The sequence below is a fragment of the Dryobates pubescens genome, chromosome 8 (genome assembly GCF_014839835.1).
Source record: "Dryobates pubescens isolate bDryPub1 chromosome 8, bDryPub1.pri, whole genome shotgun sequence".
Classification (NCBI taxonomy): Eukaryota; Metazoa; Chordata; class Aves; order Piciformes; family Picidae; genus Dryobates; species Dryobates pubescens.
In genome coordinates, this window is record NC_071619.1 from 17,552,927 (window position 1) to 17,573,988 (window position 21,062).

At 43.0% G+C, this 21,062-nt stretch overlaps 1 protein-coding gene across 1 annotated transcript in view; it reads left to right on the plus strand.

Moving 5' to 3' along the window:
* Positions 1-21,062, plus strand: part of ANTXRL (ANTXR like) — a 54,777-nt gene that overhangs the window by 22,932 nt on the left and 10,783 nt on the right. Inside the window, exons 10-17 of the mRNA XM_009897770.2 lie at positions 969-1,067; positions 3,274-3,343; positions 4,459-4,537; positions 8,149-8,244; positions 8,934-8,972; positions 11,421-11,519; positions 12,641-12,808; positions 13,976-14,056. Of these exons, the coding sequence (XP_009896072.1) occupies positions 969-1,067; positions 3,274-3,343; positions 4,459-4,537; positions 8,149-8,244; positions 8,934-8,972; positions 11,421-11,519; positions 12,641-12,808; positions 13,976-14,056 (731 nt within the window). The remainder of the gene's footprint in view (positions 1-968; positions 1,068-3,273; positions 3,344-4,458; positions 4,538-8,148; positions 8,245-8,933; positions 8,973-11,420; positions 11,520-12,640; positions 12,809-13,975; positions 14,057-21,062) is intronic.

A 21,062-nucleotide genomic window follows, 5' to 3' on the forward strand; every position in this document is an offset into this window, starting at 1 on the left:
GGCAACAATTTTTCAGGTGTGTGATCAAGCTCAGTGCACTGCAACATGATCAGTGGTGCCAACAATGTAGGACATATGCAGTTAGGATCCCACTTCTGACAGAAGCCTTCCCAGCTTAGTTTTACTCAGATGTGAAACTTTTCTATCAGTCAAAAGACAAATGATAGGTTGGATGATAAAAATTGAAATACTTTTCCTGCTTGAATGAACAAATCAAAGTTGCTTGTAAGTAATAACAAAAATCATGTGCCGTCTCCCCATTAGGACTGAAGCAACAGAAGTGGATAGCAGATGAAGGACAGTTGGAGGAATGTGTTCAGCAGTGTGACTGATGTGGCAGGTCACTTCTTGTGCCACTGGTGGTTTCTGCTGCTGGGACAGTGGTGTCAGAGAAGAGCACAAAGAAAGTTGCAGCACCTAGATCTTTAGTTATTCCCATGCACAGCAAATGTTAATGGGGTTCTGCACAGGCTCAGTTCTTCAACTGAGAGTTTGCATTTTCCAGGACTTGCACCAGATGCAAAGCTTCCTCTCTGATTCACAGTGGGGTTATGAGGGAAGTTCTGTTTGCCTGAACAGAGCTGCTGCTGAAAGCCAAGTGCCATCTGCTGTGGAGATAGAAGGAAGGATCGGTGCTTATGATTAGTAAAGTTGTCTGACCCAAAAACCATGGAGGAACCATGAGATGACGTCAACCCTGTCAGGCATACAGTATTACTGTGGCACCTTTCATTGAAGCATTGGGAGTCAACAGGATGGCTATGGCAGCAACCTTGAGATGCGTGTTGCTCTGTGAAGCACCTGTGCCAGTGTAGTGCTCTAGACTTGCTACTGAATACAGAGAGTGTCAGGGGGAATATTTTGTTTCAGGCAGAGGGCAGAGAACAGTTATTGTCATGTCAGATCATTCTGGAAGGAAATGCTGTGTTTGAGCTATTTTTCATTACTGTTTGTATTTTCACTTACAGAATCCTTTCAAGTTGTGGTAAGAGGCAATGGCTTCTATCATGCAAGAAACATTGACCAGGTGCTCTGCAGCTTCAAGCTCAATGACAGTCTTACGATCAGTAAGTTTGAAGGCTGATGGATTTCAGTGTTCCCTGTGGCTGTGTCACCTCATGAGTGACAGAGGTGATATAGCCTATCCCTCGTCTAGGTTGGGGGAGTCCTTGTAGTGAATGTGGGGGGAGCTGAGTAGGGTTCTACACCTCACAGAAGCTTGAAATACATCTTTAATCAGTCCTGTGATCTGTGGGTGCCACATGATGAGGCCGTACCTGGGTTGTGCTGCCACGTGATGAATTTCAGCAGTAAACCGAAAAAATGCCATCTCGTTTCCCTGATGATGCCTTCAGACTCTTTAGTCTGGAGATACATACTGTAAAGCAGGGCCTTTCTGTGCCTGCTCCATCCCTCCCTGATGCCAGATGCTGGTCTCAGTGTAGCAAGCATATAACAAGGAAACTCCCTGCTATCGCTGTGTTAAACAGGATCTTTTGTTTGCTGCCCCAGCAGCCGGGCAAAGGACTGAATGACCAAAAAAGATTGAGTGTCCAGTTTCTCAGCAGTCCTCTCTTATTCCCAGGCACATGTCTGGCAGGGTGAACCACTGCGTGGGGAGGGGAGCTTTGCCCCTTTTCCGTATATGCTACCCTTGTTGGCTGAGCACAGTAGAGGCTTTCATATCCTGTCATGGTCAGACTGGTGCCTTCCCTAGCAGTGAATTCATTTAGAAGAGTGAGTACATGAATTACTCCTTCATTTCCCATCCTGGTTGCCTACATGGAGGCTACATTCAATAAATTCTGGTGGTCTTACTTTCATTCCGCTTACAGATGCCCTTTGCCAAGGTTTTATTTCCTGCAGTTTACCAGGTAGACAGATTTCTGTTTTGTGTTTTTTTTAATTCCCTGTCCCTAGTGCCCTGGCACTTTGACTGGATTTCACACAGTTAGTGCTGATTAGGACCTGCAAGTACACAGAAAGAAAACTAGTCTGATTCCACATATCCTTCATTCTGTGTTCTCTTTGGGTTAGGTCTGCAATAGATGTGATGAGATTTTGATTTCTGCTGGCTGGCTTTTTTAGCCTCAAGCTGGCCCTAAAACGTATCACTATCATTTCCATGGGCTCAACTCTGCCAAAACATAGAAATAAGTTTCATCTTCAGGTGTGCATGGGCTGGATAAAGCATAAAAGAACAGGTCTCATATTTTGTTGCTTGAGATTTTGTTTGTTGGGGGTTTTTTCCCCCTAGGTAGAAAGAGTAATTAAGTCTCTGAGGTTTAAATAAACTTGCAGTTTTTACCACACCCTAATTCACTTGGGTTTGACTTTTGTATAAACTACTCTTTCTCTGGACTAGCACCTTAGCCACTTTGGGCCGTTTGGAGCTAAGGTGCAGTTGCAGCAGTGACTTGTCTGCTTTTGTGCCTCAGCTTACGTACTGTTATTGGCGTGTCATTGCAGGATTACTGCTGGGCCTCCTCTCTGTGTTCTTGGGACTTGGTTTTCTGGATGTGGCTTTTGAAAGCAAAAAGATTAGCACTGGTGACTCCTGGAGCAGCAGAGTGCAAGGAGGAAGGAAAATACCTATGGCCTTGCTTTTGACTCTGCCAGCATCAGACTCCTATAAACATGGGCTGTTTCTATATAGTGCTGCCAATAAGGGGAGGTTTGGGACAGGAAAGGTAGCAGTTAGTGCAGGACAGGTCCTCCCAGTAACATCAAGGCAGACCCTTCTCTGTCTGTCTCCTTATATGACCAGCCATGATTTGTTGTGTTTCATTTTTTGGTATCTGTCCACTTCATGTGAACCCCATCTCTGTTATTCCTTTTCTCTGTGCTCAAAAAGTCAATTTTTGACTTCTCTTCTGTGTGTATTGGGAAGTTAGGTAGGAGAAAATCAACCCCTGTACTTTTTACCCCTTGAGTGATTTGTGGGATGGGAATATTCAGTATGGGTAGAGTTTGCATGCATTTGTTATAAAGACAAGTATTGCACAAAGCTGGCTTCCAAATGGCTGATCACTGCTGTTAGGAACAGAGATGTACTTTCAGTTCTTAGCTGTGATATGTCTAGCCTGATAACATTATACTGAACAGTAACCCCAATACTTGGCTTTGTAATCAGTACCTTTGGGGAATATTGGTACTTGATGCTCAATTTCTCTGTGGCTGTCACTGGTGTCAGCACTTCTCCAGGGGGTGGCCTGCTTGGGACAGTTTCCCTTTTTTTTTTCAGCCCTAACAGTTGTATTCATTTCATTTCAGGTGAAAAGCCAACTTTTGTTCATGATACATACTTACTTTGTCCTGCCCCAGTGATCGAAGATGCTGGAAAGTAAGTATTGCTTTCCAGCTTGTGTCAAGAGAGAGGGGACTGCTGGATGAGGATGTCATTACTGTGCTAAGGGCCTAAAGTGCCATGTTAATACTTTTGTGTGTGCATCTGGTGGGATTACTTCCATCTTCTTTTTGCCACATCCTCTCCTAGTATGAGCCAGTGTAGTTTTATTCAGTGTTGAATCTTTAGCAGAGCTTAACCAAAGGCATTCTTGGACCCTGGTTCCATATCTCAGAGTCATGGTGATTTCTGCTCTGTTCCTATATCCCTTTTTTTCCAGACAAAATGTTAATTGAATTCCAGGCAAGCTTTTCATTTTCATTGAAAAGCATTACTTGATTTTAATTCTTTTGCTGCTGTTGTAGCTGTTGCTCCCCGTGTTTTGCCCTGCTCTGGCTGGTGTCAGTATTTTTCTGCTTATGTAATCATGCAGACTCCTGTGAGACGTGATACAAGGGTCTACCTTCCTCCTGGGTGATCTTGTGGGTGTATAAATACTGCACTGGGGCTGAGGGGGAATGCCTCCTTGCCTCTTCCTGTTTGTGAATGAGGGAAAGTTGTTTGGTGGGTTATTGTGGGGTGTTGGTTGGTTAAGTTGGTTTTGTTTGGTTGGTTTTTTTCTAACTCTGATATTGGAGAATGACTATGGATAGATTCTCCTTTAATTTCACTGTCATTTGAGTGTTTTTCTCCTTTGATCTCAGTGCAGGTGTTCTGGATTTACTGGGACATAAAAGAAAACACATTCTGGCTCTTTAAGCTGCAGGTTTAGAGAGGGGGGAAAAATAATAAAGAAATCCTTGAAATTTCTCATGCTGTCTAGGGTAGTATTACAAATGTACTCACTGTCCCAGTGCCCTTTGCCCCAGGTGGGATGGAGTTATTTAATAAAGAGCATATGCCCCAACTTAAGCCAAAAGAAAAAAGGATAGCTTCTGGGTAAGCACAGAGACAAATGCAGGTAAGCACCTGAAGCCATGAGAATGCCTTGACTCAGCAGGTCATTTTATCCATGCGTGTTCATGAGCCAATGGCTAAAATGCAGCTAGAATAGAAGGAATAATGGGTATAAAGATGACACTAAAAATAAGTGTATCTGTTTTGTGCTTTAGGGTGGTTTTTCTCCAAGTCAGCATGAACAACGGGCTAACATTCATCTCCAGCTCTGTCAGCATCACCAGCACACAATGTGTAAGTAATTGCAATGGGGCTTGACAGAGAAACCATGAGATCCTGGAGAGAAATGGTGTCTCTCCAGGGCAAAGCCTTGAGTGATCATGAGCTCTCTACAGCTTCTGTATTAAGCTTATTGACTGGACCTCAGCAGGTGTTTTTGAGAAATAACCAGATTTAGTTAAGATTAAATTGTTATTGATGATATCACATAGATAATTATGGATTTACTGAGTAAAATATTACCACAAAAGGCACCCTGCCCATTTTTATCCCAGGAAAGATAGATCCTCAAAGCCTGGATCTGACTAGGAGGAGGAAGGAAGAATCATCAGGAAGCAACATCTGTTGAGCTTTGGAATTTCTAATAGGATCTGAAGTGAAGGTTGCAACTGCCAAGACTTGAATCTGGAAGGGCCACAGCACAGAAGGTCTTCTGAATTTGCATGGTTGTTTTTTGGTTGGAGCTTGCAGCACTTGTTCCTAGTCCTCCACAAATGGCCTTTACTGTTCAGGATTTGCCAGGATGTTTTTACAGTTTTAATGACAGGAGCTAGTTGCTCTTCTCTTGGCATCACAGGGGATGACCAGAAAGAGAGAGCAGCCTTAGATCTTGGGATGAACTTCTTGATGAAAGGCTGCTGCTTAGCCCAGCCAAGGGAAAATGTGCTGCTGTGGAACAGCGATAGCTGTGATATGAGCATCTCCTGGTCAAAGACCACCCATCCTCAGGTGAAGTGTCAGGGACCAACAGCTAGAAGTGATACTTCATCAAAATCTGATTTTAGAATCAAACAATTAAAATGAAGAAGCTGATAATAATAGCTAAGCAGTTTTCTTCTTTGCCTTGGAGTAAAAATAATCAATGTCAATAGCTGGTGCAATTAAGTACCGTAGCTAAGTTTAGCCTTATGCTTGTGGACTAAACAAAGTTTGCTGAAGTATCTGATAGCAAACTCTTTGTATCAAAGTTGAGTTTTATTGATGTTGGTGTCAAAAGGACTTTTATAGCCCATGCCAAATGCTGTCACGTTGGTTTGGAATCATTGTTAGCCTTTTTGACAGCTGCAGAATAGGACAGTAATGAAAAGAGAGGCAGTGGCTGGAACTTGCAAATCTTATTTTCTTATATTTTCAGCGATGAAGCTGAGAAGCTTCAGAACTCAGGATATACCAGACATGTGTTTGCTGCTTCACATAATTATTTTTGGTTTCCCAAAACTTTCTTCCAAATTGTCTACAGTGAAGACTGACTTTTCACATTTTATTCTTCTTATACATCAGATACAATAAAACCTTTTGAATCTTCACTGAAACACAAGTGTTAACTGGTGCATTTAGTTACTCATATGTAGTTTATTTCTGATGAAGACTGAAATCTTAGCCCTAGCTGGGGCTTCCTACAGGCAAGAACATGGATGGAGGAAGATTTCCTCTAAGTAGCCTTAGGATAAAGAAAGGAATCCAATCTCCAGTCCTGTCAATCTACCAATTTTTGACCAGACTCTTGCAGATTGAATGTGAAGGAGGCAGGGAGCCTGTCTCTCAGCTGGTACAAAAGGAAAAAAAAAAGTCTCTCTACAATTGTGTCTTGTAAGCAGGGAGGTTGTCAGTTCAGTTTCCAACTTTGGCTTAATTTCATGCATTTCACTCTTCTCATTTTAGAGACTCCTTCTATTTCCTTTCCTCTCCCGTTTCCTTTTCTGTGGGCGGCAGTCAGCTGGCCTGCTCAGCTCTCCTCCCCAGCTGGTCTTTCTGTCCTTTCTGTACAGTAAGTATGTTCTCTTCACTTTACTCCTAAAGCTTCTGTGTGATTCCTATGCTTATTTCTGTTCAGTTGCATTGTCTGATCTTTCATTTTGGAAGTCCAGCTTCACTATGATGCTTTGTGTATTTAATCATTAAAAGAGAACTCTTTAGCTTCTTGTTGTCAGCAGCTCCTGAGCAGTTGCTGGCAAATGTCTTAGAAATTCGTATGAGTACTTAGCCTGGGAAAAGCAAGCCTAGGAACAAAGGCTACCAAACAAGGAGGTAATGTGTGTTTGGCGTAACTGTAGCAGTGGTGTGTGCATCTCTGGCTCATACACTGCACTGGTGCTGTGCTTGGATTTGTTTTTCATCAGTACCTCTTACTTGTTGACTCTTGTTCATCCTTTTCTCAGCAAACCAGCCTCACTGGGAATTCACATCTCTTGGGTGTTTGCTTTCCAGATGTATTAGTGCCACATAGCCATAGGAGGGCTAGAGAGAAGGGCTGTAGCACTGAACTGCAGTTGGGTAGTGTGTCTTCTGATAGGATTCCTTTGAGCAGGGTATGTAGCATGTGTCACAGTGCTCCACCTTGCCTTTCAGCTGCTCCCTGAACAAAAGTAGGAGGTGAGCTAAATACTGCATCCCAAAACATGTCAGTTTGTTGCATCTATGATAAGTGGAGGAATGGTCATGTTATGACAGGCAGGTAGCTCAGAATCCCGTATCTCTAAAATCAAGGAGGAACTGTGGTTGTGTTAGTCACATCTTGGACATGTTGGGCCTGACACCTCTAGGATTTGATCTGAAAAAGAAATAGGTACCACTTAAGTCAGCCATTTGGGATCTCACTCAAGCTTTGCAAAACTCTTAGCAGCTGGTACCTTTTTTCCTTAAAGATCATCTAATTCCAACCCTCCTGCCATGGGTAGGGACACTTCTTACTAGACTAGGTTGCTCAAGACCCATCCACCTGGCTTTGAACATACCCAGGGCTGGAGCCTCACAACTTCTCTGGGCAACCTGTTCCAGTGTCTCACCACCTTTGTGAGGAAAATTTGTTTCCTAATGTCTAATCTAGATGTAACTTCTTCCAGTTTGAAGCCATTACCCCTCGTCCTGTCACTACACGCCTTTGTAAAAAGTCCCTCTCTGGCTATTTGGAAGGCCCCCTTCAAATACTGGAAAGGTACTATAAGGTCTCCCCAGAGCCTTCTCTTCTCTAGGCTGAACAACCCTAACTCTCCCAGCCTGTCCTCACAGGAGAGTTGCTTCAGCATTCTGATCATCTTCATGACCTTCTGGGCCTGATATAACAGTTACATGTCCTCCTTTTGTTGGGGGCTCCAGAGCTGAGCAGAGTACTCTGGGTGGAATTTCAGGAGAGCAGAGTAGAGTGGGAGAATCACCTCCCTTGACTTGCTGGCCATGCTTCTTTTGATGCAGCCCAGGATATGGTTGGCTTTCTGGGCTGCAAGCACGCGTTGCTGGCTCCCTCCTTTTGAGCTTCTCAACCAGCGCTCCCAAGTCCTCCTCCTAAGTGCTCTCTATCTTTTCTCCACCCAGCCTGTATTTGTGCTTGAGATTGCCCCAACCCAGGTGCACTTGTTTTGGTTGAACTTCATGAGACTGGCATTTGCAAATATGCCATAAATTTGCACATAAATTATATACCATAAATACACATGTTTACACACCACAAACAGGAGCTGCTTCCCACAGTCATGACTTCAAACACAGATTTGTCACATCAAATACTGTTTTGACTCTAATGGTAATAGTGATTGGCTGGACATCATTCTTGAGACCTCATAGTGAGGGGAAACCTACCTTGTTTGTGACACATGCAGATAACTCAGAAGTAATCATCTTGTTTGCAGCTGACTGGGACCATCCTTTTCATTGCTCTCCTGATTCTCTTTCTGCTGCTGGCTCTGGCTCTTCTGTGGTGGTTCTGGCCCCTTTGTTGCACAGTGGTAAGTACAGGGTTTTATTCTTTTGACTTGGTTTCATCTCTTTTCTGCAAAAGCACAGAGTTAAGAGTGTTGGAGTGGGTGGTTAATTTGTTTAAGAAAAACACGTCCTGATTTGTAAGGCCCTGGTTCAACAAATTGCTTAAAGGGCTTGTTGAATTTGCTCTGGTCTGGGTTTTTGAAAGCTGCAAGATCTACCTGGTTTTCACACTGAATGAGAAGTTAGCTAGTGGACGTGGCTTGTCCTTAGAACAAGATTTGAAACCTGCTGCAAAAAAGCACAATGGAACTCATTTACAAATACGTGCATAAACTGTTACAGTCCTCTTAAAAAGACAAAAGTCAGGCATTTTTATTCTGAGGAGCTGCAGATTCTGAGTGAGTATTTTGCACCACTTCGTAATTGTATGACATTTTTAAGGCAGAGCTAGCATAATATGGAGCTGTATTCTAATTTACTTAACAGGGCACTTCTTGACTAATCAGGTAGTCCAATGTGATGGATTTAGCTTCTCATCTGCATTTATTTTGTGCCCACTGAAAAACAATGGGGCTAATGAGAGGATTGAATGTGGGCGAATGAAGCAGGGCAACCCATCTGTGATATGCGCAAGAAAGCAGAGAGGATATAGCATTAAGGTGGAAAAACCTTACCATTTTTTCTGATTTCTCCCATGGTTTTTACATTCTAGGTGATCAAGGAGCCACCACCACCGCCACCTCCAGAGCCTGTAAGTATTTTTGGCATGTCTGCAGCTACTGTAGTGTATTGTGCTGCCCTGGAACCTTGGCCCTGTAGGTGTCTTAATGACACCTTGAAGGCTGAGGGAGGACGTCTCTTGGATAGAGACAGTTATTTCTGTCTTCTGGCCTCTTCATATATATATATTTAATTTCAATCCACAGGGAAAACAGTTGCATAACTTTAAAGTCCACAGACCAACAGTTCCTATAGTATTTTGTTCCTTCTGCTGTGCCTCTAGCAGGCTTGTAAGCAAATCTTTGCTTCTCAAGCTGTGCTGAAAGCTGTCTCTCCACCAGTAAAGCTGCCACTGATCTCAGCAGGAGTTTAGCCCAGATTGACAGTAAGGAACAAAGTCTGGCAAATGGAAGAAAGGACAGCAAAGGCCACATTTTTGTGGCTTTTCTACAGGAGATGGAGAGAAGAGCCTGCTCTCTCTGTGGCTCTGCTGCAGAATGACCTTTGGAAGGTCTTTTGGCCTTCCTCCATTTAGTCTGTGACCTGTTTCAAGAAAGGTTGTATTTAACTCTTTTTGGGACAGTCACACACTGACCCTGACTCAGCGCAGTGTCACTGTACGAATTTAATGAAAATAATAATAATAAATTGAAGTACCTTCTGAGAAAGCTCAAGCCTGCATTTATTTTTTCCTAAGCATAGACAGTTAAATGATGGAACAAATATTTACTAACCCTAAAGACAAGCTTACAGTTTGCTGCTAACTTGCTGTAATTTGGAATGAATAACAGCAGGCAACCACAGCTGCTGTTTTGAGGTTGCTGGAGGCCACCGTGGCTGTGTATGTGATCCTGTTGCTTGTCCCAGGCAGCAGCCCTGTGACAATTCAACTTTAGAATACACACCATCTGAAAACCAGCATGGTTTTTGCTTAGGGTTGCTATGAAGCATGCGGTTGCAGCCATTCTGTGTTTGAAGGAGGTTTCAGCAAGCATCACACTTGTACAGCAGAGTTCCCAACTGCTCTGTGATTATGCTGATCAGCAGAGATTGTAACTGCAATCAGAGGGACTGTGAGCTCATGTAAGCCTCCTGGAATGACACAGAATACAGATGTTATCTATCCTTTTACCTGGCCTTGTCTTTATCCAGTAAGGACTGTTGTTTTGTTATGCTTACCACTAGCCTCCCTAGGTATGGTGACCTGCCTTTTAGCTGACGTAGTCTGGTGTTGCTGCTCTTAAATTGAATATACTTATCTAAAATTTGTTTTAAAATGCAAGCATTGTATTCCCATTATTTTTTTAACTTTATGTGCTAGCCATGAATGTTTCTTTGCTCTGTGTTTAGTGTTGGGGATTTTTTTTTTTTTTTGGTGTAAATACTTTATCAGCTGGAAAATTATCACCCATCACTATTACCTGTATCCTGCTACTGTCAGGCTTGCCAGCAATAAGAGCTGTTAGATATGAAGATATTTTTATTATTTGGGGGTTTTAAGTGAAAAATTAGTCCAGGCAGTGTTTCTAGGAACATACTTTTACTGATGAAAATGAGCAGAGAGCACTTTGCATGGCTAGTCCAAAAGCAACATGCACCTGTGTATCAGCATGAAGTGTAGTTGCTTGTGTAAAATGGTATTGTGGGAGGCTTGTTTGGTCCTTTCCTCAGTTACATACTTGGAGAATGTTGTGTGATTTTTCATTTGCCTCAGCTCAGCCTAATGATAAGGAGTCTGGGAAATCCTAGTGACTTCTATCAGCTCAAGATGATAGAGCAGGGGAAGTGTTCTCAGGGTTCTTGAACCAGAAACATGTGCCAGCTTTTAGTTAAGCAAGAACAGAACAGTGAACCTGGTGTAAACCCCTGATTTAGACTCTCCCACATTCCAGAAAAATAATCTGCAGTCTTTATAATTGTAGGTCAAAAACTCTGGATCTGAGTTTCCTGACAGCTTGGAGATGCTCCAGTCTCAGTCCTGGTTCCAAACTGTACAGCTTGAGCCAGACTCTACAAAGCAGCATAGAATAACTGATTAAAGCTGCCATGAGAGAAGGGTCTGATACATGTTAGAAAACTCACAGTGGTAGCTTTTTTCCATTAGGTGACACTAAGTTCTAAGAGCACAGTTACTAAATGATTTCTTTGGGCTGATCGCTGCATTTTCTGCATAAATAGTGGCAAGCCAGTATAATGTACGATTCATCTCCACTTCATTTTCCCTGACAAATCAGTTGTAATTTTGAAGCTCAATGCATATTTGACTAAATAAAAGCTGCCCAGAGAGAGGAATAGGCAACCCTCTTTGGCTTCACCAGTTAAAATTGCAGCTGCGGAGACAAGACTCTCTTGGTTTTTGTCAGCAAATAACACACAGTGACAGATATCCAGGGATTGGACCACAGGATGTTCAGTTGTTTTCCATGCTTTGTGCTGTTCATGTGAGAACAGCAGTAATATCTTCTTGTCTTTCCCATAGGAATCAGATGATGAAGATGGATTGCCAAAGAAAAAGTGGCCAACTGTGGATGCATCTTATTATGGAGGTCGAGGTGTGGGTGGGATTAAGAGAATGGAGGTATTTGGCTTGGCTTTTTATTGTTGTTAAGAGATTTTTTTTAAAAGCTACCCTGATGGACTGGAGAATGGGATTTAATTAGGGTTTGTCCACCTGATTTCACCTCCTGTCCAAGAAACAGGCATCAAGCTGCCATCATTCATGTGAATAATTAAATGACTGTCGCATCACCTCCCAGAGAAAACTTGAAGATTATGAAATGGGATAAGCACCAAAAGAATGTTTAATTTACTGAATGAAGCCCTTCAGAGCACTTGAGTCCAGTTACACTGGTGTTAAGTATTTGAGGGTACCAGCTACACTGTGCCTGGCTGGCTGAAAGCAGTTGGTTTCAGGAATTTCAACCAGTGATGTTTCTGGTTTTTTATTTTTCTTGTTTTGTCCTTTTGGGTTCCCTGGGGGTTTGTGGGATTTTGGATTTAGTTTGGGGGAGGGCAGAGGTTGGTTTGGGGGTGGGTTTTTTGTTTGCTTGTTTTCCTTCTTTGTTTCTAGTTAAGCATTAATCCCTAATACACAAAGGCACATCTGTGTTGACATTGGCTGATGAACTACAACCTGCCCTGGGATTCATGCACAAGATAGTCTGGGTGTCTAAAGTAAGGTGTGACTGTGAAAAATCTGATTTGGCATGTGCTTTCCTATGTATGTTTCAGAAAATAAGTGGCTATTGCTGTGATCAGCTACTAACTCCTGTAAATAACCATGTTAGCGAAATCAGTTCAGTATTTCTAGCCATGGGTAATATAAGGCAGAGAATCCTCATTCTCCTGTACCAGCTGAGAGCCTAATGATGACTTTTAGGCATGTTACACCAGAAATTTCCACTAGATTTCATTGGTAGCTGAGGAAGGGGTGGTGTTGGATTGGTTGATGGGTTGGACGTGATGATCTTGAAGGTCTCTTCCAACCTGGTGTATTCTATGTATTCTAATGTAAGCCAGACAAGGATCTGGGCCAAGCTAGGGATGACAGTGAGAGCAATGGTTTCTCAGCAAGTCCTTGCAAGTCTGCACTGGAAGTATAGCATCTTAATATCCTTAACCATTTTCCTTGGGAAAAGGAAACTGCTGATGGGAACTGCTGAAGTGTCTCTGCTTAACAGTGTACTCTCCTGACTTCAGGTGCGGTGGGGAGACAAGGGGTCAACAGAGGAAGGAGCAAAATTGGAGAAGCCCAAAAATGCTATTATTAAGTTGCCAGAACAGGAGTATGAGCCATGGGAACCCAAGCCAAAGAAGCCCCACGTGAGAAAACCTCCTTCCCAGCGGAAATGGTACACTCCCATCAAGGTAACGCCTCTGCCACTCAGTTTTACCAAGTCTGTTTGTATCATGCATGTTGCTGCATCCTGCTTCCTTAACACACCATTTCCTGTGGCAGAGGTGGAAGAGCCTGTTTCAACAAATGGCCAGCAAGCCTCAACTTTCCCTGTTTCTTGGAACATGCATTTCACCTGGCACTGTGGTGCCATCATTTTTTGAGGAAGCGTGGAGGATGTTGGGGGGTTATGAGCAAAGATCTTCCCTCCTTTAGCTCTCACCCTCTTTTCAGGTTCTTTTACACAGTCTGAATTGCAACAGCAGATAACTGTTAGAAAGAGCAGATGCTGGTTTGTGCCATCTTGAGGCAGCATACAAAGAAGATCAGATACAGTGCACTATCCTTGCTTTGATTGCACTGTGGCTAGGGCCTTGGATTGGGCTTCAGCTCTGTTTCTCTCTAGTTCAGCCACAAGATGTAGCATCTGATTGTGGGCAAGCCACTCAGTCTCTCCACGCTTTCATTCCCATTTCTCATATGTCATTATAGTATCTGGTGTCTCCCTGTAATATATGTATCCTCACACAACCCTTGAGGCAGTGCAGAGTTGTTACCTCGCTGCTTATGGAGAAGGAAGCTAGAGGGCTAGTGCAGGCTGAGGAAACAGCATATCATGCTCATCCCAGAAACCTGTGGCCATGTCCCAAACCAGTGCTTTGTGGGATAAGGTCCTCCATCCCTCATGCTCAGAGATCAGTTTAGCAGTGCTTGAATTTATTGCCTGGAAATTTTTGCTCGCAAATTTTAAAGCCTGCCTAGGCAGGTAGCCTTGTGGGCATTAATCTGTTCTCCAGCTTGTCTCCCATCAGTAGAGTACTTTTCTTCTTCTGCCTTTTGTTAATTTAACAACTGTTTAATTGTGCATCTAAGAGGAGTCATTCACATTAAACTATAGTCATCCTCAGTGAATTTCATGCAGGCTAAATTTGGCCCACTGCATATCAGGTAGATGTTACTCCACTGAGGTCTGTTTTCTGAATGTCTGCATAGGCAGTGTAGGGAGGGCAAGGACACAGAAGCAATGTTTGTGCAGATAGTTTCATACGGAAAGGCTGGATCAACTCACCTGTAAGTCATCCCCAAGTTTCTTGGTCATGTCTTTTGTTTATTTGTTCATGTATTTATTTTTATTCCAGGGCAAACTTGATGCACTGTGGGCTTTGGTTCGACGAGGCTATGATCAAGTCTCTCTTATGAGACCACAGCCAGGGGATAAGGTAAGGTGTCACAAACACACTGTCACATTACTTCTCTGTTAGAAGCATCAATGCTCTTTGCTCCAACCACCTCATCATTTTTATCTCATTTTTATCTTCTTTTTTTTTTCTCTTGTGAGCTTGGTTCTCTTCACGCTACCCTGAGGCTAAAAATTTGTCACAAGAACTAGAGATTTCAAAATGAGCTAAAATGTTTGTGGTGGCATCTATTTAGAAGTATTGCCCCAAAAGGTCAACAGCAACATCTCTGCTGCAATGATTTGAGTGGACTGAGGAGGAAACTGGCCAGCCACAGTAGTGTATGACACCTTTTGCAGACATATATGGTCTTAGCCTTTTTTTTCTCCTGTGTGTGTGTGTTGATGTCACAGGATCAGTTCTTTGTGGATTCTAGGGGACAGCTGGTTTTGAATTTCATATGCAGTAGTCATTCTACAACAGTAATTATCCTTCCTATCCTAATTAGTGAAAATGCTTCTCAGATTTAGTAATCGATTAGTAACAGAAGCCATGAACTGCACAGGTGATGAAGAAACCAAGTATAGCAAAGTTAACGGAGAAAAAGCTTTCTGTGGAATTCTGGCTGAGACACATTTCTCAGTCATTTCCTGCATGTAGGCAGAGAGCATCACCTGCCTTGATAAAGTGTATTTGTCAGGAGTAGATTCCTCCTGGGAGGAAGTAGGAAGTTTGTGCCTTTCAGAGTCACAGAGGTATTTGTGTGCTGCCCCTGGGTCACTTGTGATAGCTTAGTTCAGGTAGCTGGCTTTGTTATGGTTGTCTCTATCTTGTTACTTGGTTGGGGACAACTCCACAAAAATTGAGAGCTGCTGCTTTAGGTGGTTGCACCTTCAGGTCTGACTTTTTATGGTGTTGCTTTGAAACATGAGGACTGAACGAAGATGGCAGCATCCTTCTCCTCCTTCTGATGCTTTTCTGACTAGAGTGCATACATTTTATCCCCTTTGCTTTCAAGGAAAGGAATTACAGAGTTACAGCAGTAAGGGCCATAAAGTTCTTTTGTGGGCTAGGAAGGGTGCAGAGCCTCTTGTACTGGACTCTTTTGCCTGTGTGACCTTCATACCTAATAACAGACTTTGAAAGTAGCCCTAATTTGCATCATCTAGGACAAAGAAGTTGCATCCTTCTGGCAAACCACTGTTCTGGCATTCTTTAGTTATTAACCAAATATGCAACTTCGTTATTTAAAGTTTCATCTCTTCCATTTTTTCTTTTTGGTACATAAGGAAACTAAAGAGAACAACTCAGCTTCCTATGCTATTTTGCAAAATGGTCTTAACTGTTTAACTAAGCTGTGTTTTCAAGGCAGCTGTGCTTGAAACACCTTATTTACTTTTTAAGCATGATCTAGAGCTTCTGAATAGGCTCTTTAGACTCAGCTGTATTTTGATAGGACTAACACTGTATAACATGAATCTATCCTCTGCCTTTCACTCCCTTGGTTGGTACATTTCTATCGGCGCAGGACACAACAGAGCCTCTGTTAGCCTGTGCAGTCAAGAAACATGCAGGAGGCTGGCTTCAAACAGGGATCCTCAGTTCCTTGCCTTCCAGCTCTGCTGTGGGGAGGACAAAAGGCTCAAAAGAGGCAATGTAAAACTGAGTGAGCTGAAGGATTATTGTATCAGGGAGAAATTAGAAAAATCAAATGTACATCTGGGAAATAGGGTGGAAAGAATCCTATTCAGCCAGATTCAGAGGAAGAATAGGATCATCTCTGTTCCCTGGCCTGTGAAATTAACTAAAGCTGAAGAATGTTGAAAGTGAAACAAGAAAATGACTAGACATCCTTCTGCTGTTTATAAATAAAGATGTAAAGGACATCACAGACCTGTATTTCATGGAGAAAGCTAGCACAAAAAGGGGCAACATTATTTATTGTTTGGTTGACTTTTCTAGTAGCAATCCCTTAGTAGAGAATGAGCTCCTTGTGAGTTAGGCTTTTGTTGGGAGGAAGTGTTCTGAGGGATTTGGGAGGAAAAGAGGGAAGTGTGCTTTGGGGGGTTTAGTTTGCCTCGTTTTGGTTCTTCAGGAAAGAAAAAGAAACAAGGTCTAACTCTGTTTTGGGAGTGTCTTTTGGATTCATGACTCCAAAAATTCCAGTCTCCAAATTTCCCAGAATCAGTCAAAATATAGTTTTTGCAGGTATTGCCAGGGACACATGTTTTTTTGTTCTCCCCCCAGCCCTCCCACCCCCCGATGGAATAAGATAACTTACTAAAGTTCCATTGTCCAAATTTATATTTCACAGTTTACCTCTGTTGGGAGAAGGGGAAGGTGTGGGGGGGAAGTTTTCATTTTCCCTTGTTATTGCTTCTGTTGTTCACTTTTTGTCACTACCAGGAGACATTATAGCAAAACACCTTTTTCCTGCATTATGAAATTATTACTTCTAGAGAAGAGAACATCCACAGTACCTGGGGGAAAAACATTTTTCACAAGGCTTTTGGGACAGTGGGAAGATGACAAAAGAGATTTTTTTGCATTAAAATTCTTGTGAAACTTTGGAGAAATGGGATTTCTTTTATCATTTGAAAATGAGTACTGTGGTTTGGGAGCTTTTATCAACAAAAGCTAAAAAATACTTGTCGAAAAACACTTTCTATGATAGTTTTGGCAGGCAACAACATGTTTTGGATACATTCACCAATGTACCTGGTTTTGTCACAGAGATGCAAAAGTCTTAAATATTTTTTGGAGCTGTTCAGGATCTTTCCACACAATACAGCCTTCTTCTCTTTGCCCTTGCAAACCATACAGTAAAGGCAATATTGCTACCCCAGGTTTTCAAATCATGACTTCTCCCCCACTGCCAGCATGAAACAAAGTTAAAAATTGCACTATTTGTATTTGTATTTTAGTCTTCGTGTGTGTGAAGCCTATTCCAGAGTGTGTGAGAGCTCTGCAGTGGAAATTCAGGCTGAAGCATGTATACAGGAGCACAGAGCTGGTTGCTGCAAGGGACTTTCTGTTGTCCTTTGCTCCAGGTAGCCAGTGATGCTGTCCATCCATCCTCATTTTTTCCTTCATTGTCATCCTATTACCTTTCCCAAACCACCTGCTCTCTTCCTTGCCTGTTCCCCCTTTGGACTCCTGCTCTAGGCATTCCCTTTCATTTCCTTTTGTGGTCTCTTTCTCTCCTTGCTGTCGCTATCAGTTCTTGTTTCCTTGCACCTCTCCTTGATAAGACAGACTGGTGCCCTGTAGTCCTGCCCTCTGGTAGAGATGGGCTGGTGACCAATCTCTTTCCCCTGTTCTCTCACAGCTGGAACTGAGCTGCTTGTAGCAGTATGCCCTGAATTTTGGCCCCACTGCAGATCTGGCTGAGGCTCCTGAGAACTCCCCTGCCCTGGTTTGCGTCTTCCACGTACTTATCAAGAGAAGGATCTCAGGAAGGATAACCCATCAGTATTAGGCAGGAATTTATTAATAGGACTGGCTGTAAAAATCACAGGCACTTTCCAGAACTGTCTATTTAAAGAAAACTAGCCAAGCACAAGCTCTGATGCCCCTGCTCCTGAGAGATGTGCCCACAGTGTTTGGCTTGGCTCTGCAGACAGCTTCTTCTCTTGTCTTCCATTCAAGATCGTGTCACATCACCACCACTGAAACTGATTATTAGTTTGCCAAGTACCTCAGTAAAGGGTCACAGAATACTGCTTATTGAACTTCTCTAGGTCACCCCTAGCAGGAGCTTCTGTTGCACCAGGATGGAACCACAAGGGATAAATGCACTTAGCTCTACCCCATCATTAGCAGATAGGCTGCTATTTGTGGGATGGCTTTTTGCTGAGGTCTCAGACAGCATCAGCAGAGGAGCAAAGAGATTAAAAAGGGCTAAAAGCTCTTTGCTGCAATTTTCTGGGCTTTCTTCCTTGCAGTAATGTACAAAGATGAGGACTTTATAGGCTTTTGTACTACTGTAGTAATACTTCCCTTCCTCTCCCAGAAAGCTGGGGTGAGAGGTTTGAGGACCAGCAGTCCCTCTTTTGACCAGAGACAGGAATTAACAGCCCTGAGGTAGACACAATGTTCATCAGGCAACAGGGAGCATGACAGCGTGGCCACATGGCCTGGTGAGCTATGTGTTGCTCAAGATACTCGGGCTGCCTTGAGGGCTTACCCATCTCTGTGGGGGTGTTGTTCTGAGCTTGAAGGGGACTGCCGTGATGATTGGTGTTTCAGAAATACCAATATCTGACTGGCTTGAAGTATCTCATAGTAACCACATTAGCTAATAGGGCAGGTTGTCAGTAGTCTCTGCAAAAGGCAACTTTCAAGCTTTTCCTCTTGGCTTTATGGATCAACAGTGAGACTGTTACCAGTGCCAGCAAGGAAACATTAAAATCCCAAATACGTACAAGGAGGAAGGAGGAATACTTCTTTCAAATGGTCTGCTTAGTTGCTGCTTTCAGCAAATCTACTCCATTTTGCCTTTCAGCACATACTGTCACAGGAAATTCTCAGAGGCTTGGTTTACCAAAAACCTCAACTGGAAAAAAAGGGCATTTTTCCCCCAGGCAGAATTGCTCTTGTTTGCTTTAATGCCTTAGAAAGTGATTTCATTTTTGTCACTGAAAATTACCTGCAACAGAGAATGAGAGCGTAGACTGGATTTTGCTGTCACCATATGCTCATGGGACTTAGAAAAAAAGCAGTGCTTTAGCAGTGCTACCCAGTGTTTTGCATGTGCAAAACCCTTTACTGAGGAGGAGGACTAGCAGCTGTTGTACAAAAATCTGAAAGCCTTTTTTTCATCTATGTTGCTTAAAACTGAAGGTTTTCACCTTCAGCTTCTACAATCTATGAGCTGCTGGTTATTTTGGAAGCCATGACTTCTGGGTCCTTCAAGTTCTCACTGTTGAGCTGAGTTTGAATAAGACACAGCAATTAGAATTTTAAACACCAGCCTCTGAAATTAGGAGTATTCTGTTTCCTTCTTCTGTGTGTCCCTTTCAAAATAATCACTCTTAAACTGAGAAGAGGAGGCTCGGGGAGACCTTACTGCTGTCTACAACTGCCTGAAGGGAGGTTGCAGCCAGGTGGGGATTGGTCTCTGCAACCAGCAACAGAACAAGAGGGCACAGTCTCAAGCTGCACCAGGGGAGGTTTAGGCTGGATGTTAGGAAGAAGTTTCTCACAGAAAGAGTGATTGCCCATTGGAATGAGCTGCCCAGTGATGGGGGCAACATCCCTAGAGGTGTTTAAGAAAAGACTGGATGAGGCACTTAGTGAACTAGGTCGAGTTGATTAGATAGGGTTGGGTCATCAGTTGACTTGTTAATCTTGGAGGTATCTTCCAACCTAGTTGATTCTGTGATTCTATGAAAGGTTTTATCAGAAGATATGTTTACCCTCAAATTTTGAGTGATTCCTTGTAATGCTTACCATAACATCTATGTTCCTTAGCTTCCCAACTGTAAAATAATCATAAGAACTCAGTGCCTTCATTACAGCTGTGAAATTGTAGCTAAGTCCTGACAGGCACCACTCCTCAGAAGAGTGGTGGGACACCAAGCCTATGGATTATTAATGACTTGTAATTAGTTTCTGGTTGCTGCCTACAGGTGGTCAGCAGTTTGAATGCAGGCCATGGAGATGGCAGCACCCACCTGTCACTCCACCCTAGCTGTCCGCCTACCAGTGCTATTTAAAGCTCATTCTAATTACTTCTTTTCAAGACTGAGTAATGGCCTTTAATAGGCTTCCCTGCCTCATCCTTGGAGATGTGTTGTAATCCCCCACTTAGTAATTGTCAGAACTACAGGGGGTGCTGGAAAAGTAGCACTGAGCTCCTTCAGACTGTATTCATCAGTGATGACTGCCTTGTTCTAAGGCTTTTCTCCTGCTTAACCTTTCTGGAGCCGGCTACCTTCATAAGCTACTAAAAAAAAGTTGAAGAGGTGAGAACATTGCGTGCCACAGTAGATGACCTCCCTTTATCAATTTCAAAGGAAATGTGAAAATGTGACACATGTAGCTCCCCTTCTTACTTTGGGGGGGAAAAGGCTCCCTGGTCTGGTACCAGTGACCTAAAGCACAGTTCTGAGGCTGTGCTGAGCACCACAATTGGAAACGTGTAGTCACTGAGGAGTGAATTTCCTGTCTTGTAAGCAGCCCACATACTGGCATACCTCTCACTTGTGCCAGGTTCGTGTTATTTCTGATGTGGAAAAAGAATTCACAGATGCTTTGGGGATAGGTGCTGTCTGCTCACCCCAGCAGAGAAGAATCCCAGAGCTGGTGCCACTGAGCACACAACAGAATGAAAAAGGATTGGCCTTGTGGTTAAAACACTGATGTGTGATTTTTGAGACCCTGTCTGTAGCTGATGTAAGTTATTTCGCTTCTGTTGTGTTGTAGTTCCACAGTGATAAAAGAGATGAACAGATCGAGACCATGTTCCTAACAGCACTTTGAGCACTTCATAGATGAACTCTGTTAAGCAGACAGGGGACTTTACTTCTGCTCTTACAGCATGTGTACTACTTTGATATTTATTTGGTATTTATGGTAAAAGAACAGGTTCATCAGAGCTTATTCTCAGTTTTTCAGAGGTGATGTGACTTTGGGGTAAGAACTGGTGACTTAGTCCCTTGTTTAGTTCAACTCTGATATTGCTACCTTGGGGGAATAGTCTCTTGTGTGTTATCAGTTTTCCAGGCAGCACTTTATTAATGCTTCATGATTGTTCTTAAAGTACAGAAATGCACATGGAGTTGCTTACTAGGAGTGCATGTACAATCCAGGACTTGCACATCCACATGAACAGGTATGCTGCAGCCAGTATGTTTGTTTCTTGGCAGAACCCCTGGATCAGTGCTGAACCCCATGTTAGTTTCAGTTGGATTGCTGGGTGCTGTGCATCTCTCATTGTCTCCTGGGTTGGGTAATAGTCCAAAAATTAACCTATCCAGCTTTCCCCAGCTCTCTGCTTACAGACTTCTAGTAACGATGTTGGAATCTATTTCCCTATATGCAGAAC